We start from the raw sequence: 15,320 nt of genomic DNA on the forward strand, positions 1-15,320 counted from the left end.
ACTACTAAATATCATTATATATACTTAATAATAATATAATGTTATTATAATAGATTCATATAATAGAATATAATATAATGTAATATAATCAAATATATTATCATATATATTATTAATGTGTGTATACATATATAATATACTAATAATCTAATATACTACAACAATATAATATAATATAATGGATCACAATCTAATCTAATAATAGATTATATTAGATTATTATTAAATTTTATTATATATATTTCATAATAATATAGTATTATTAAAATATAATCATATAATAAACTATAATGTAATCTAATATAATCTAATATATTATCTTTATATTATTAATCGTATATTGTAATATTATTATAATAATATCATATATTATCATAATATATCTATTATAATAATAATAATGTAAAATTATGATTGTAATTATATGTTATATTATGCTTATAATAAAATATAAGAATATGTTATATTATAATTATGTATTATTACAATAATATAATATATTATACTATTATAATATAAGACTGCATAATATATTATTAATTATATTATTTTTATAGTAAAATAATATATTATGATATGATATGATGTAAGATATAATTATGAGATTTGTTGGATGACATTTTCATCATCAGAAAAATTTAATTAAAATCAAAATGATTTTCCAATATTGGTCAGAAAGTACTTTTGGAGAAAAGCTCCAAAATAAGACTTTTCTCAAGTAATTCTTTCTAGCTTTATGGCATAACCAAAATAACTTTCTGATTCTTTACCAAACACCATTATAATATTCAAAAGTATTTTTGGAAGGCCAAAAAATACTTTCTGATCCTCTAAAAGCTTTACCAAATTGGGCCTTAATCACACCAAGTACAAAATCTAAGTCTTGATACCCAAGTTGAGCCCTATTAAAATATTAAAAATATTTTGAGAAGCTTGCCTGTCTTGTTTTCCTTGATTTTACCACCACACTCCCGTGATATTTATATCCTACCAGCACCGTGTTAGTAGAGAAGTGAGTTGCAGTCTCAGACCTTTGGCTTCTGACAAATGATAAATGCACGTGCAGCCATACTTCTCCCGTTACTCTTTGTAAATAGCATGAAAATACTGAGCTAGGCTTAGATGGGTAAATTTGGGAATTGTCAAGGACAGAATTCCGTTCTTATTAAACACTTTTAATTAATTCCTGGTCTATTTCAACTCCTGTCCTTGCATAACTCTCTCTCACACATATATACACCTTGCTTGGATTCATGATTGTTTGGGTTCCATCTCAGTGTCAAGCCACCAATCACCAAACCAGACCATTGAGATAACAAGAGTTTAGAAACCTTTACATCTTAACAATAATGTTTAAAGGTTATTGAGTGACTGTCATTTATATTGATTTTCATTGCCGAAATCAATTCAGACTCTGACTTATATTTGAATAATATATAACTTATATCCATTTTTCAAAAAAAAAGAGAAAAAGGCTATAACAAATATCTAATTTGTCTCAGCATCAATTTAAAACAAATATGAATAAGTCATGTCCCATTAGTATTCATCTACTAATCTTGATAAATATTTAATATCTATATCTGAATTCATATCTGCTGAAAAATATAAATACAGATATAAATATATTAATATCCAATCTGTTTTCAGCTCTAATGTTGATTCAAAGAATCAATGGACCAGGCCACATGATAAATCTGACAATGAGAGGGGGTAAGGTTGATTCATGGAATCAATGGAACAGGCCATATGATAAATCTGACAATGTGAGAGGGTCTGTATTTTGAGAAGATACAATGGTCAATCATGTCCCTGACACGGATATATCTAGGTTGTTGCCTCAGTTACTGAGGAATTACATTTTCGAAGGCATGTTTTGGAAGGTGGCTTTGGCCACGTTGCAACTTGCAGAAGATTGAAGCCACCTATGATTTTGGTGTTCTCGAGTTAGGAACAAGGCATGATTATGTTTAATTTGACAGAATTAATGGCGCCGATCTTGTGATTTTGTTGTCAAACAACCAATATCGTACAATCATTTCTTGGCCCTGGAATTTATCTAACAGTTTTAACTGATGACAGCACAAAAAAGAACGTTTCAGAGATGGCAACTGCAATAAATCATAAAGCAGAATCAGAAAGAGTACAAGGATGAGAAATGAAACAGAAGCAAAGAACGTTTCAACTACAATTGCAATTAATCTTGAAGCACGAAACAAAGGTGTTTTACAAGTAATAAAGGTGTTTTACAAGAAACCAATTTCAATATTCCATTGCCAAATAGCAATAATCTAACTGTGCTGCACAAGCATTTTCGAACTAGCAAGATAGTAGTTCACATATGCTTTGAACTACCATCCATCTGCCAAGTAGGAAACCAGCCTACTGTTGATCCATCGTGAACCGAGTCCATAAAATTTTACATCTGAATGTCAAAGATGCACTAGCTCCACTGTGTCATATAAAGGCTTCCATCTTACAACATTTCAATGGGAATGCTGCATTGTCAATCCATCCTCAAACCCTATCTTTAGACAAATCTGCCGAATGTGGAATAGAGGTACCGAATTACAAAATCTACATTTCATCTCACATTTATATCATGGATGCTGGGAATTCATCTGAAACTAGACAGACAAGTGATTCACTACATGGTCTGTCTACGTTGTAATCCATTATCAATTATCATCAAACAGACCTGTGAAAGTAGTAATTACAGGTTGTTGAGAATTACATTTTTCATGTGCCATATGATTACTCTTATCCCTAAAACAAATTGCATACTAGAAAAAAAAAAATACAGTACTGGAATATATCCTGGGGATTCATAATTTCTTATTTAAAGCGACAGTTGTTAGGACATAAAAAAGAAAACCAATTACACCATCTAGAAAGAAACAAATATATATGAGAATGCAGCACACAACCAATTTGGACACTAGTGGAACATAAAACTTCTTAATCTGGATCGGTACTAACTGCCTCATTGTTTTCACAAGGAGGAGATGATCACAAACATCTAGCAGAAAGAGATTTCTATCTAACAAGTTCTATAAATAAGCTTCTAATACCACATCATCCATCGTGCACTGCTGGAACATTAACAAATGTTGCTTGCTCCAATGATGGCTTTTTTTTCCTAAAGGTTCTAACAGCAAAGCAATCTCCTAACAATCAAGTTCAGGCAATTTGTTTCAGCAAGTGAACAGTGCTCAGGAACTATTCTTCCAACACTTCACCATCACCAATGAGATTCCATTTTGTTGGTAGAATCTTACAATTTGTATCTACCTCTTATTTCATCTCTGAAGTTCTTTTTCTCTGAACAGATTCAAATAGACTTACCTATCAAGCCTGTGTTACAAGGTCTAGAGCATCTCTTGAACCCCAGCTTCGGTTTAATTTTTCAGCTCTGTTAAGTCCTCTAGGTGACATATTTGGTCCCCTTTAGCTTCCCTTTTCTTAGAATTGTACCTCGATGGGCTGTTGCATTTTTATTCATTCCTCTATTCATCTCTCTGAGCCTTTGCAAATTAACTTTGCTGGACCAAACTAAATGACACCAGATTCTATTTGGTCTCTTTCACTTCCAGCTCACTGAATGTTGTCACTCGACCTCTTTTCTTCAATCCTTTACTTGTACCTGGAGGAAAACACTTTGGGACAGTCATTTATGTAGCAGCAAATTCTTTGGTTCTCAAAAATTCTCCTTTTAGGGTCTAGGTTTACACCATCATGGTTTTATTTTCTTAAGTTTGTTGTATGCTTCTCTGACTCACCGATCATATTTCAGTTTTGTTTTTGCTTTGCATCTTAAAGACAAACTGCAGTCTGCAGACCTCTTAGTTGTCCCCTCTCCCTAGACCATTGCAGACTCCTATTCCACAAAATTTATTCCCTTTGCCTGTACAATTTTCAATTCAGCCTTTTAATTTCAAGATCCTGTCAATTAACCTCTATTTGCATAGGTGGTGGAACACAGCATTCTACGGCCTACAAGTAGTGTATTTTTTTTTTATTTGATCATTGTTCCAAGTCAAGATGCTTGACCAGACATTAAGGTTGCTCTTAAAGTATTGCTTCCTTGATTCAATACTTTGCAACCTTACATTGAGCTGGCACACATATCCAAAAGATTGTCTACAAGTCATGCATGATTACTCATTTATTCATTCATCAAACCATTAAATGCCATGGCATGAAACCAAACGCCTTTTTCTTTGTTGCATTGAGATTGGAAAACATTATGAAGTCACCACTTCCTCTTTACCAGCATCAGTTTCTAGCACCTTAGATGTCTTCATACTTCCTTCACGGTCTTGATATTCTTGCGACCTGAAGTGTAATTTCAACAATATATTATCCATAGTAATGACTAATCGCCTATCCACATACTCCTTAAGATTCCTATAATCATCTCCCATGGCTTCACCTTTACACATGGTACACACCAAGCAGTCCACCTGTAAGCTAGTGTATGCAAATATCCTACTTTATTTCCAGACACTAACATAAAGTTCAACCTGTCTGCAGCTTGTTTCTCCCATCTTTCCCCCTTTATCTACATTATTAACAGCACTGTTTCGATGGTGCACTTAGCTATCCACATTTTCATCTGAGAATTTAGGCAGAGGTTTGTCGCTCTTTCAACAATTGCTCACATCAAATCAATGTATGGTTAAGGATGATGCTCCGGAAGCTCCTTCAAGTTTCATCTTAGCTCCACAACTGATGAGTGCTGTCACTAGCACCAAACCTTCATTTCCTCTATTCCATCTATTACATTGATATTTCCCAGTGACTGTGACTTCTTATTAATGCTTGTGCATCTTGAGCATTATCTTAGCTCAACCATCGAACCAACACCTTGGCCACTTATTTTGCAGTCAATACATGAGTTGCTTCAACTAGGCATCTACTAACTCCTCTTTTTATGATAACCTTTAGATAGGTGTTGTTGTATCATCAAAAACATAAATCCCTGAACTCTAAGGACTCATTTCAAACTTGTTCAACATTCAGCTTTTCAGTATTCTCATCAACATTAAAATTGTACATGAACATTACATTGAAGGACACCTAGTATGCTGCCTCCAACCCTTGGTTTTCTTCTCAAATTTAAATTCTGCTTATGCATGTAAGTCAAGCAGATCCATTAACCTACTGTCTTTTAAATCATATGAAGAACATGTCATCAAAAAGGTCTCCAATGTAATTTGTTTTGCAAAACAAAGGCTATTGGATGTTTTTTCTTAGCAACATAAGTAAAATAAGATAAAGGGTATGCATGAGTTGAAAAGGCAATCCCATAATAGCTATATGCATTGTTTTCATCTTAGCTGAAAGGTTTACCAGTCAGTGTTTCAAGCTTCAACGGAAACCAAACCGTAAGTAGAATCAAGCCAAAATTAACCATCAACACTTGATTTTGGAACAATCAGTCAATTTTAATCTAGTTTAGTTCCAAAACTCATTGAAACCAACCACAGCCTCACTGATAACCTCAGTATATCAGCCAATCTAAACCAACATACTCCAAAACATCGGCTGATATAAAATCAATGTATGAGCTGCAATTTTTACTCTTTATTTTACTATCTTAAATGGGTTTTTTTTGTACAAAAGATTAAAATTAATGTCTAAAAGACTGTAGTTTCTCCTAATTTTAATATATTGGCCAATATCTCAGTCATTATATATTCACCAAAATCTTAGCATATTTTGGTTCTTCTAAACTTTTGAGGCCTTTCATCTCATCCAAGATAAACCTATAACTTGGTTCATCTAGGAATATGTCACGCACTGAGATAACCAGAGTATTAGCTGTTAAGAAACTTAATCTATCTATTTGACTAGACGGATAAAGACCATTGTTCACGTATTATTGGACATAAGTTTCCAACTACATTAGCTAGAAAAAAGAATTCCATCAAAGATGTCAAAAGCCAAAACACAAGCACAAAAAACATACCATTTTCCATACACTTGAGATGCCATCTTTACATAATCAAACATCTAGTCCATGAAAATGTAAACTCTCACCAAAACCCCCTTCTTGCAAGCTCAATCCAGCTCTTCTTTGTTTTTCTTTTCTTTTGGTTATCCAAATTTGATCTAGGAACCCTTTCAGAACTTCTATGACCGACGAGAAACCAAGTCAGGCCATCAAAAAAAGATTGTCCTGAACTGGTCCTATAAAAACACATATTCAACCTTTCAAAAGAACTGATTGCTTCCCTAGTTTTATCAAATATATATTTCAACATCACCATCTCCTTTCACAATAATCATATGCCCATGTGCTCTCTTCACTTCCCAAATAGATAATAATATGATGGTCATAAAATTGTTTAAAAATCTACTGAAGTTTCATAAACATTCAATAATAAAATGGCAGCACTAAAAGCCTATCATTATGCCATCAATTGTAAAACAGAGATACAAGGAATCAAAAACAAGTGCAAATGCATCCTTACATGGTACACACACAGTCATACAATACAGATAGAGATGCATGCACCAAAAATGTGTTCTCTTTGGGAAGAGTACCTTCACGCTTCTTATATGCAAATGCTTGCCCTTAATCACCAAAAGTTAAAAGCACATCATCACAAAAGCAAGGCTCATCCTAAACTTGATAATAGAATAGGTTACAACTAATTGCTTTAGGTCAGCGGATTCAGAATTTAACATACAAACAGCATCAAACTAGGCTCTTTTTTTTCAATAAAAAAATGAAAGTAAAACAGAAAAGAAAAGCATATGGTGGCAGACATACGACTCACTTGAGTACAGACGGCAAGTTTCCTGTCACAAAGAATGTCAGCATCTTATCGCTTTATCTAAGATTGCCAGAAAATTTGGCTATTCTAGATAAAGAAAGCTCTCTATTAGCTTCTTAAGTCTGAGTACCAATTATCTGCCACAACTCTCAACCACAAACAGCACATGATGCAAAACTTACACCCCTTATTGGGATGTACCCACTCCACTGCTTCCTAGACCCATCTTCTGCCCCAACTCTATGAGCTGCTCAACAAACTCCTCCCCATTAAGGACCTCTGTAGTACCATATAGGACATGCTTGACAGGCTGTGAACGTTGTGCTAGCTCCATCAAGCTCCTATATTCAACATAATTTCCACCACCTATCATAAATACAATTGCTTCTTTGAACGGTCCCCTCAATTGTGACCCAGATCCTGATCTAGGGGCTCGTGGATCAAACACCAGGTAAGAATCCACCTCTGGGTTTGGCTTCCCTTCCATTAATGCTTCCACTGTCCTTGTTAATGCCAGTTGCCTTCCACCTGATAAAAGATTTTTCATACCTGCAGTCACCGCACTAATGGACTGCCCATAAAGCTTTTCAGCCCAATCCACAATGTTGCTCCTGCTTGCTGAGCTTGCTGAAGCTGCCAATGATGCATTCAAAGACTTTATCTTCTTCACATACTGAAAGGCACAAGTATCCACCTCGGACTCCCTCAATGCTGCTTCTATCGCTTCTACCTCAGATTGTGGTGTGGTCTCCAAAGAGAGAAGGTATGTTATCGAAAGCCGAAGCTTATCCACCTTTGTGCCCTTCCCCTTAAGAAGACTAAGCAATTGACTCTTATCTACACTTCCTTTGGTCAACATGTCATTCTCAAGATTGCAGTAACCATCCAAAGACCTCTCCTTGATCTCACCCAGCAGCACGGTGGCAATGTTGGTATGCTTGTCAATCATCTTCTTCCGCTCAGTGAGCTCCGGGAGTGAGTTCACAGCATTCATCAGATGCTTCGTGTTCCCAATCAGATCAGTACCATCAAACTCAACCCCATCCTTCCCTCCAGTCCGCTTGTTCACCTCATCAATGTCCTGCTTGTACTTGCTCAGTTGGATCTCGATTTCTTCAGCAACCTTCTGAAATGGAGACCAACTGTTGGAAAACCAGAACGAATCGGAGTCATCCAATTCATAAGATTTAGCAGCAGCCTTCTCTGCAGGCATGGTCACTCTGTTCAGCTTCATTCCGAGCACGTCATGGACGAGAGGCCGGTAGCTCCAGTCATGCTGGATCCCAACTGCGAGCTCAAAATTCCGATCAAATATGCAGAGGATCGGGCGCTGGAAGGAGCTCGCAAGACCACCACTTTCTGAGAAAAGATTGTTTTTTATCACCAAATGGTCACGGATGCGGGAGTCCAGAGCTGAAGCAACCATCTCCGCCGGGCCACCGCGGGCACACCGGATTACCGGCACAACCCCGAGGGTGGCGAGGACACAGAACAAGCCACTGACGATCTTCTCCACGATCTCCTCGATCTCGCGATCCCCTGCGGAGGGGTCGTTGATCTGGACGTAGGTCTTGGGCTGTGCCAGCGAGAAGAGGGAGTCCTCCAGGGTGACGAACTCGAGGTACTGGTCGTAGATCTTGGAGATCCGGTGCACGGCGTCCTTCTCGAGGGTCTTGGAGGCGAGCGTCTCGAGAAGGGGGCGAGGGAGGGAGGAGGAGAAGTTGAGGTGGAAGGACTCGTAGAGGCCGCGGGCGGCGTCGGCGGCCATACGGTCGATGTTCTCCGGCGTAGGGCGGACGAAGTAGATGGCGGGGACGTCGGGGACGGTCTGGCGGTTCTTGTCGATGGGGAAGAAGAGGGTGATGCCGTGCTTCCGGAGGTCATTGACATGAATCAGGGGGGAGAGGATGCCACGGCAGAAGGCGTCCATAATGAGGATCTTGTAGACCTCCTCGGAGCCGGCGGCAGTGGAGATCCCGCCGCCGGGGTTCGGCGGCTGGTTCAAATTCAGCATGCGGACGATGAGGCCTGGGAGAAAAATGGATCAGAATTGGGGGATGAAGCAGAGGGAAGAAGATATCGAGATCGGAGGGAGGAGCGGACTTACTCATTTGCTTCTGCCGGAGATTGAGCGCCATGGATGGGACAATTCCCGAGGGTCTTCTTCCTTCTAGGTTACAGTTTTGTAAGATCCTTCGCCGAGAGGGAGAATTCTAGGGTTAGGGTTTGGCTTTGGCTTTGGCTTGGGATCTGGAAATCGAAAGGGGGGAGAAGTGATGGAAGGAGAGAGGAGTAAGATGAAACCATTGGCGACCTCGACCGACCTTATCGCACGTGAGCAGCACGTGAGAAAAAAGGCTGGAATCCTTTCGTCTCAAATTTGGCTGAAGAGTCGGCAATCCTAGAAATAAGAGGCGCCGACCTTATATGAGTACCCCTATTTTTTGAAGTTACACTACTATTATAGGTATCGCCGTCCGCATGCTGTCGGGCAAGGGAAGGCTACAATTTACCCGTCCGAGCAAGGATTTTTTCCTTCCCTTTGCCATGGAACTTGATATATATACTTCCATTTTTACTGATGCACTCCTCTTCTTTTGTTTCGCGAGGGGCGTACATGTGCATCCAAGTGAGTCGGTTTTTAAGAGGCGGGGAGGGAGAGGCGCGTTAAACTGGAATCATTCGTCTCGGCTAGCGAGCGGAAAAGCTCCGATTTTTCTCTCGCTTCTTCTTCTTCTCTTGTCGAAGTTTTTTCGTAGATGGCTGAGGGATCGCCTTTTCTTCGCAACAGCTATTGGGTTCTGAGGCACGGGAAGAGTATTCCCAACGAGAAAGGCCTTGTTGTTTCTTCCATGGTTCGTTTCTCTCGCTCTCTCTCATTCAAATCAGTCTTGTTGTTTTCTGGAATTAGAAAGAAGAAATCTTTTGGTTCTTCTAATTTTATTGATGAAATGTATTTTAGGGTTGCGTTTTCTGGTAATCCTGATACTCTTTAGAAAAAGACATTTTTAATGCCAAAAGATTGGAGCTTGCAAAATATAGCTCTTTGAAATATTACATGTTTTTATGTAAATTGGCCATGAATCCTTGAAATGTCCTTTTCTATATTTACATGTTCGGTGTTATCCGTTCTAGGAAAATGGCACACTTGAAGAGTATGGATTAGCTTCCGAGGGTATTGATCAAGCGCGACTGGCTGGAGAATTACTTCTGAAGGTATCATTCTTTAATCTTTATCTAATGAGGCTTCTTTCTAATTATGAGTTATGATGGATGGTTCTCTGACAGTCTGCCTAAGGTTTTGATAGTTTGTGAGATTGAATTACGACAATGCTTCCACTTTTCTAAAGAGTACCATGAGGCATCTGGCTACATTATCATATTTCTATTGCTGTCACAATTGCATGTTATTCGATGATGAATGGCTTTGCCAACAAAATAATGAAATAAATATTAGAAGGATTCAGAGATGAAAACATGTGCCTCGCCAAATCAGTGTTTTAGAAGACTATAAATGACAAACATGTGGTTCAGGAGACCACCTGGTGGTTAAGTGCTAAGCAGGCTCCAAGGCAATAGCCCAGAAGTAAAGGTACTACAAAATTAATAGACCATGAAAATTAATAAGTATAAGAAGAAAGTAAAAACTAGTTATAATTCAACAAATAATACAAAACCTATAAAATAAGGTGTAGTAAGCATATGGGAAGCATCAACTTGACAACATCCAGTACTAACATATAAGTCGTTCGCATTCTCCATGTTCAAACATGATTCAAAATATATGTGTGCCTAGGCAAGCCTTCTAGACAGCGAAGGCAGTCCTCTTTGGCACTTACCATATCTGTGAGAGTTTCCTATGAAGAAATGTCTCACCATCTCAACAGCATAGATAGGGGGCAGCACACAATGCATTCCTAGTTGCCCATTCTCTCTAGATTTCTCGTGAGAAAGCCTTGTAAGTTCAGGTCTTGGTGATTCTCCATAGGTGATACCCCTAGGATCATAAATTGCTCCCTTCGACCCTTACGCCACTCAGCCTTTAGTAATAATTTTTGCTGAAGGTCATAAGATGAAATTTGACAATGTTAGTGAACTTCTGTTTTCCCCTTTGTAACATGAATTTTACTCTTTTTTTCACATAAAAAGGGAGAGGAAAATATCAGTGGTGTGCACTAGGAAGGGATAAAGTTGTTTTATCATACTAGCTCTTATTTTCTTTGCATAGTTCTAGCTTGTTGACCAGATGATTTTGCATCTTCCAATATCAAACTGCAGCTATGGTAGGAAATTTTAAAGCTATGAGTAAAAAGATTGGTTCAACCAAACTAAGTAGGACATATAATGTTAGCTAAATGTGTGCAATATAACATGCAATTAGACAAAGATAGACAAATTCCTAGAGAAATAATACATACATTCTAGATGCACTCTTACTTTTTGTGACACTTACTCGATATTCTCTTTTACTAAAACAGATTTGTTTATGCAGGAACTCGAGGAAAAGAACATCCTGCTAGAAACCGTTCGAATTTGCTGTTCTCCATTTTCAAGAACAACTCAGACTGCCAAAGAAGTCGCTAATGTGCTAGGCATCTCATTTGAAAGTGCTCAATGTAAAGTAAGCATATTATATCTAGAATTTGCAATTCTATCCAAAAAAGAAAAAGGCATTCATACAAGATTCGTATGTAGCTTGGGCATGAACTTGGGCCATAGGTGCAGAGCAAAGTTATTCAATATCAGCACATCTGTTGGCTCAATTGATGACATCATAGGAAGAAAGATTAGTGCATTTACTAGTCTGCACCATTTAAAAGGGGAAATTTGGAAAATAAAGAAAAAAATGAGCGTAAAATTGAAAGAGTTAAAGGAGTATGCTTCCCAGGTTGGAGTCAGACAGCAAGGGAGATGCATAGGCATTCCATTTGTATAGTAGTATAAAGAAAGTTGCTTCCCATGCATTTGTTCCAGGTTTGTGGAGAACATTATATTAGCAATTTTATGTACTTTCTATTTTCTTCCTATTGCTTTTCAGTTACATATTTTCTGTAGTTTAGTGCATAGGCATCTGCTTAAATTCTTTTGCAGCTCAGTTTTTTTTGTCTCTTTTCTTTTCCCTTCAAGGGCCATGACAAAGATAACAATGATATATAAGTGAGAAAATCTTATATGTATTAATTGGACATAAGCAAAACAAACTAAAATTGTCAAGCTTGTCAAATAAGTAAACATAATGGCTGCATCATAAAATTCCTAAATTGTTCTTTGTTGCAAAGTTTCTTAATGCAGTAAGAAGATACAGTGGTAGAGTGAGAACATCTACCATTCTAACTCAGAGTCTTGAATTTATATAATACAATGTGCTATCAGAATTATTACGGTATATAATGCATCAATGCATCAAGATATAACACATTTTAACCCTCATGATTCATTCCCTAAAAGTGCAGTTTTATTCCATTATGTTTTGCTCCAAGTAGGGCAGAAAGGACCGGACGATTATCTCCATGAATGATCCTCCTATTCTGGAAGTTTTACCCTGATGAGCTTTAATAATAAGTTTTTGTTAAACTTTAGGGATTAATTAATTTTGGTTTAAGTTGTATATAAGTCCTATTCATTTTTGGAATTCAAGGATCCACTTCTTTGGGTGAAGGGAGGAAAAAATAAAATGACATGAATTGATATTCTCATTCACTTTTTTTTAGAAGGCCTCTCTCTTTGAAATTTGGATAGTTCATTTTCAAATTTTCTTGTAAATGCCCTAACAACATTTTATTTCTGCTTTAGGAATCCTATGCTATGATAATTCAAGAATATTTAAGAAAAGACAGCTAATATTAGCGAAAGAAAGATATGTAACCAAAGACCGGTTACAGGAATAGATAAATTGATAATTCTGAGTCATACATGTACGTACCTCAACTTTTATATATCATTTTAATCCACATTTTATTTTTTATAGATTGATGATGCATATATGGACTGAAATATATGACATGAATATTAATAAACTCAATTACTGCATTCATTTAAGAGGCAAAAATGGTCGACACCAGAAGGACACAAATATCCAGCTCAAGAAATGATTTTTACCCCTAACTTTCTCGATTTGGTTGATTAATATTGTTCAACTTGCTTCTGCAGTCTATATATTCATTTCTGGAACACATTGTTGCCTTTGTATAAGGGAAATGTTTTATTGATTTTGTTTGATTGTTGTCGTTATTGTTTTCCCTATTATCCCTAGAATGTAATAATATAATGTGTTTGGTTACCTTGTCATACAGGTGATGCTAGAGCTTCGGGAACGATTTTTTGGAGCACTGTTTGAGCTTTTTTCACATGATAAGGTGAGCTATTTGTAAAACTATGGTGATAAATATTCTCATTTATGGGTTTGAAGTTTGAACATATGCTAGGTAAACGTGAAATATGCTTCCCTCATAAACGTGTGCTTACCTGATCAAAACATTTGCTCCTCTACAAGATGGGGCATCTTCAAATAATATAACTATTCTAAATGCAATTAATCATACACCTTCCAAGGTTTATACATGTGCCCAATCCTTTAAATAACTATATTCTCTACATCATGTTTTGCAGAAAGGTGTTATCCACCTTCCTATTTCTGTTTACCACTTCGCTTTCCCATAACTATTAACAAAAAATAATTTGCAGTATTCAGAGATATGGGCAATTGATGAAAAGGATCCCTTTGTGCCACCTGAAGGTGGAGAAAGTGTTGCAGACGTTGCTTCTCGACTTGCAACTGCTGTTGCAGCAATAGAGGCAGAGTTTCAAGGGTATTTTTGTTTACCTTGCCTTCAACAGCATATCTTTCGGGATTTCCATGATATGCTTTATTGTTCATATTCATATGGATTAACAGCAACAGCTTTTCTTACTAAATATCAGACATTTAGGCATGAGCATTTCAATAGACCCAGAAATATCATAATATATTTTAAGATTGTATTGAATTAGCATGTTTCTGTTAGCTGAATAACATTGAAACTTGTCGAATAGACAAGAAATTGCAACATTTAAGTTTGACGCCGATGCAAGTCATATGAATGAAGTTAAGAAACTTTCTTGTTGGTCCAGTTCACATCATTATCTATGATGGCCCTGAGGCTTCTGAGTATCTTGGATGGTTTAATTCTGTACATCTGCATCATGACAGACTCGGGATATGATATAAGCTATATGGTGTTTGTGAATATCTTAACAGACATTGCCAGAATAATTGACACAGACTCGAGTCGTCGTAACTTCACCATCCGTGCTACACAAAATGCAAACCCCCCTGGTTATTTACTCTATCAGATTTTCTGTCTGATTTCCCTGTATCAAAGTCATTGTGACTTAACTTTTTTCTCTAAGCAGATTATCCTGTACAGTTGATACTTGGCCAACACCAACACTGAACATGCTATACATGGAATAAACTGTAATTAGAAGGCTCAAAGTTATTGAAACATAATTAACAAGCCGCATCCATTTTTGTTTGGAAGATTGCTTAGCTAGAAGATCTCATGCTGACTAGTGATATTTACATTTGCCAACATAACCAGAATGCTTAGCTAGAAGATCTAATGCTGACTAGTGATCTTTACATTTGCCAACATAACCAAAATACTGCTTAGGTATATTCCAAATGACATTTCTCTATCAAGTGACAACTGGATACATGTTGTTCGAAAATGTTTATAGTGCCGCTTTCCCATTCTTCTTTAGCATGTTTGTCTTCCTTATTGTGGTTGGTATACACACTTGGTCATTTTTTTAACGAGCGTCAGATTTTTTTTTTTGCAGATGTACAATTCTTGTTGTCAGCCATGGTGATCCACTTCAAATATTGCAAACAGTTCTCCATGCAGTGAAGGAACATGCATCATCCAGTGCGGAGGGCATTTTGTCAAGAATTAAAGGAGTTATGGTGCATTCAATCCTATCCCAACACCGAAAGTTCGCCTTGAATACTGGAGAGCTGCGCCGTGTCATATGACTTTGATTCTTAAATATGGAGAAGTGCATTTCTTAGTAAAATAATTTTAATCCATGGCATCGTTTGACTACCTTCATACCAACTATAAAGTTGGTTGGAGCATCTTGCATCTTTAAAGAGGCTTCAAAAGCATATATTTTATTAGGTTACTCATCAAGGTCTTCTTTTCCTCACCAGTTGGATAATATTGAGGGCCAATAATAATACTGCTACTTTTAATACTGATACTTTCTCACATTGCTCAACGGTGGTCTCTGGGAATTGGCAATACTGCTTTGGATACCTTGTGAAGTATCGGTTGCATTTCCAAGATAGCAGTCTGATTGGGTTGGAATGTTAAATATTTTATTATTTTTTATAATGTTGTGCTTTGTCAAGGTGATCAATGGAGGCTCCATGAAGAGCCATTTTGCTACTTGTATTGCCTCAGTCACTTAATATATGTTGTTGAGATGTACCAAACCCAAGCATTGAAATCTCTTGCATGTCTAGCTAGCTGTTCAGGATCAAGAAGGATCACAACT

The 15,320-nt window shown here is 37.0% G+C and overlaps 2 protein-coding genes across 5 annotated transcripts; one reads left to right on the forward strand and one right to left on the reverse strand.

Moving 5' to 3' along the window:
• Window positions 1-2,005: 2,005 nt before the first annotated feature.
• Window positions 2,006-9,214, reverse strand: LOC103701090 (SEC1 family transport protein SLY1-like). Of its 4 annotated transcripts, none has more exons than XR_016398717.1 (3): window positions 8,890-9,174; window positions 6,786-8,810; window positions 2,006-2,111 (listed from the first exon to the last, which is right to left on the reverse strand). XR_016398717.1 is itself a non-coding variant. In XM_008783050.6 (2 exons), the coding sequence occupies exons 1-2, from the start codon at window positions 8,918-8,920 to the stop codon at window positions 6,970-6,972; spliced, it is 1,872 nt and encodes a 623-aa protein (XP_008781272.1). In that variant the 5' UTR covers window positions 8,921-9,214; the 3' UTR covers window positions 4,556-6,969. The 4 variants fall into 4 exon arrangements, 1 of the variants encoding a protein (XP_008781272.1); XR_005506695.3 differs by having other exon boundaries at window positions 2,006-2,540; XR_005506694.3 differs by having other exon boundaries at window positions 2,006-2,698.
• A 1-nt stretch (window position 9,215) lies between these two features.
• On the forward strand, window positions 9,216-15,263 carry LOC103701091 (Phosphoglycerate mutase family protein). Its single transcript, XM_008783051.6, has 6 exons — window positions 9,216-9,637; window positions 9,918-9,998; window positions 11,275-11,403; window positions 13,076-13,138; window positions 13,467-13,591; window positions 14,604-15,263. The coding sequence occupies exons 1-6, from the start codon at window positions 9,542-9,544 to the stop codon at window positions 14,794-14,796; spliced, it is 687 nt and encodes a 228-aa protein (XP_008781273.3). The 5' UTR covers window positions 9,216-9,541; the 3' UTR covers window positions 14,797-15,263.
• Window positions 15,264-15,320: the final 57 nt, after the last annotated feature.

This window comes from Phoenix dactylifera, chromosome 16, assembly GCF_051530095.1.
Source record: "Phoenix dactylifera cultivar Ajwa chromosome 16, Ajwa_hap1_PhDact_Kaust_v1.1, whole genome shotgun sequence".
Taxonomy (NCBI): domain Eukaryota; kingdom Viridiplantae; phylum Streptophyta; class Magnoliopsida; order Arecales; family Arecaceae; genus Phoenix; species Phoenix dactylifera.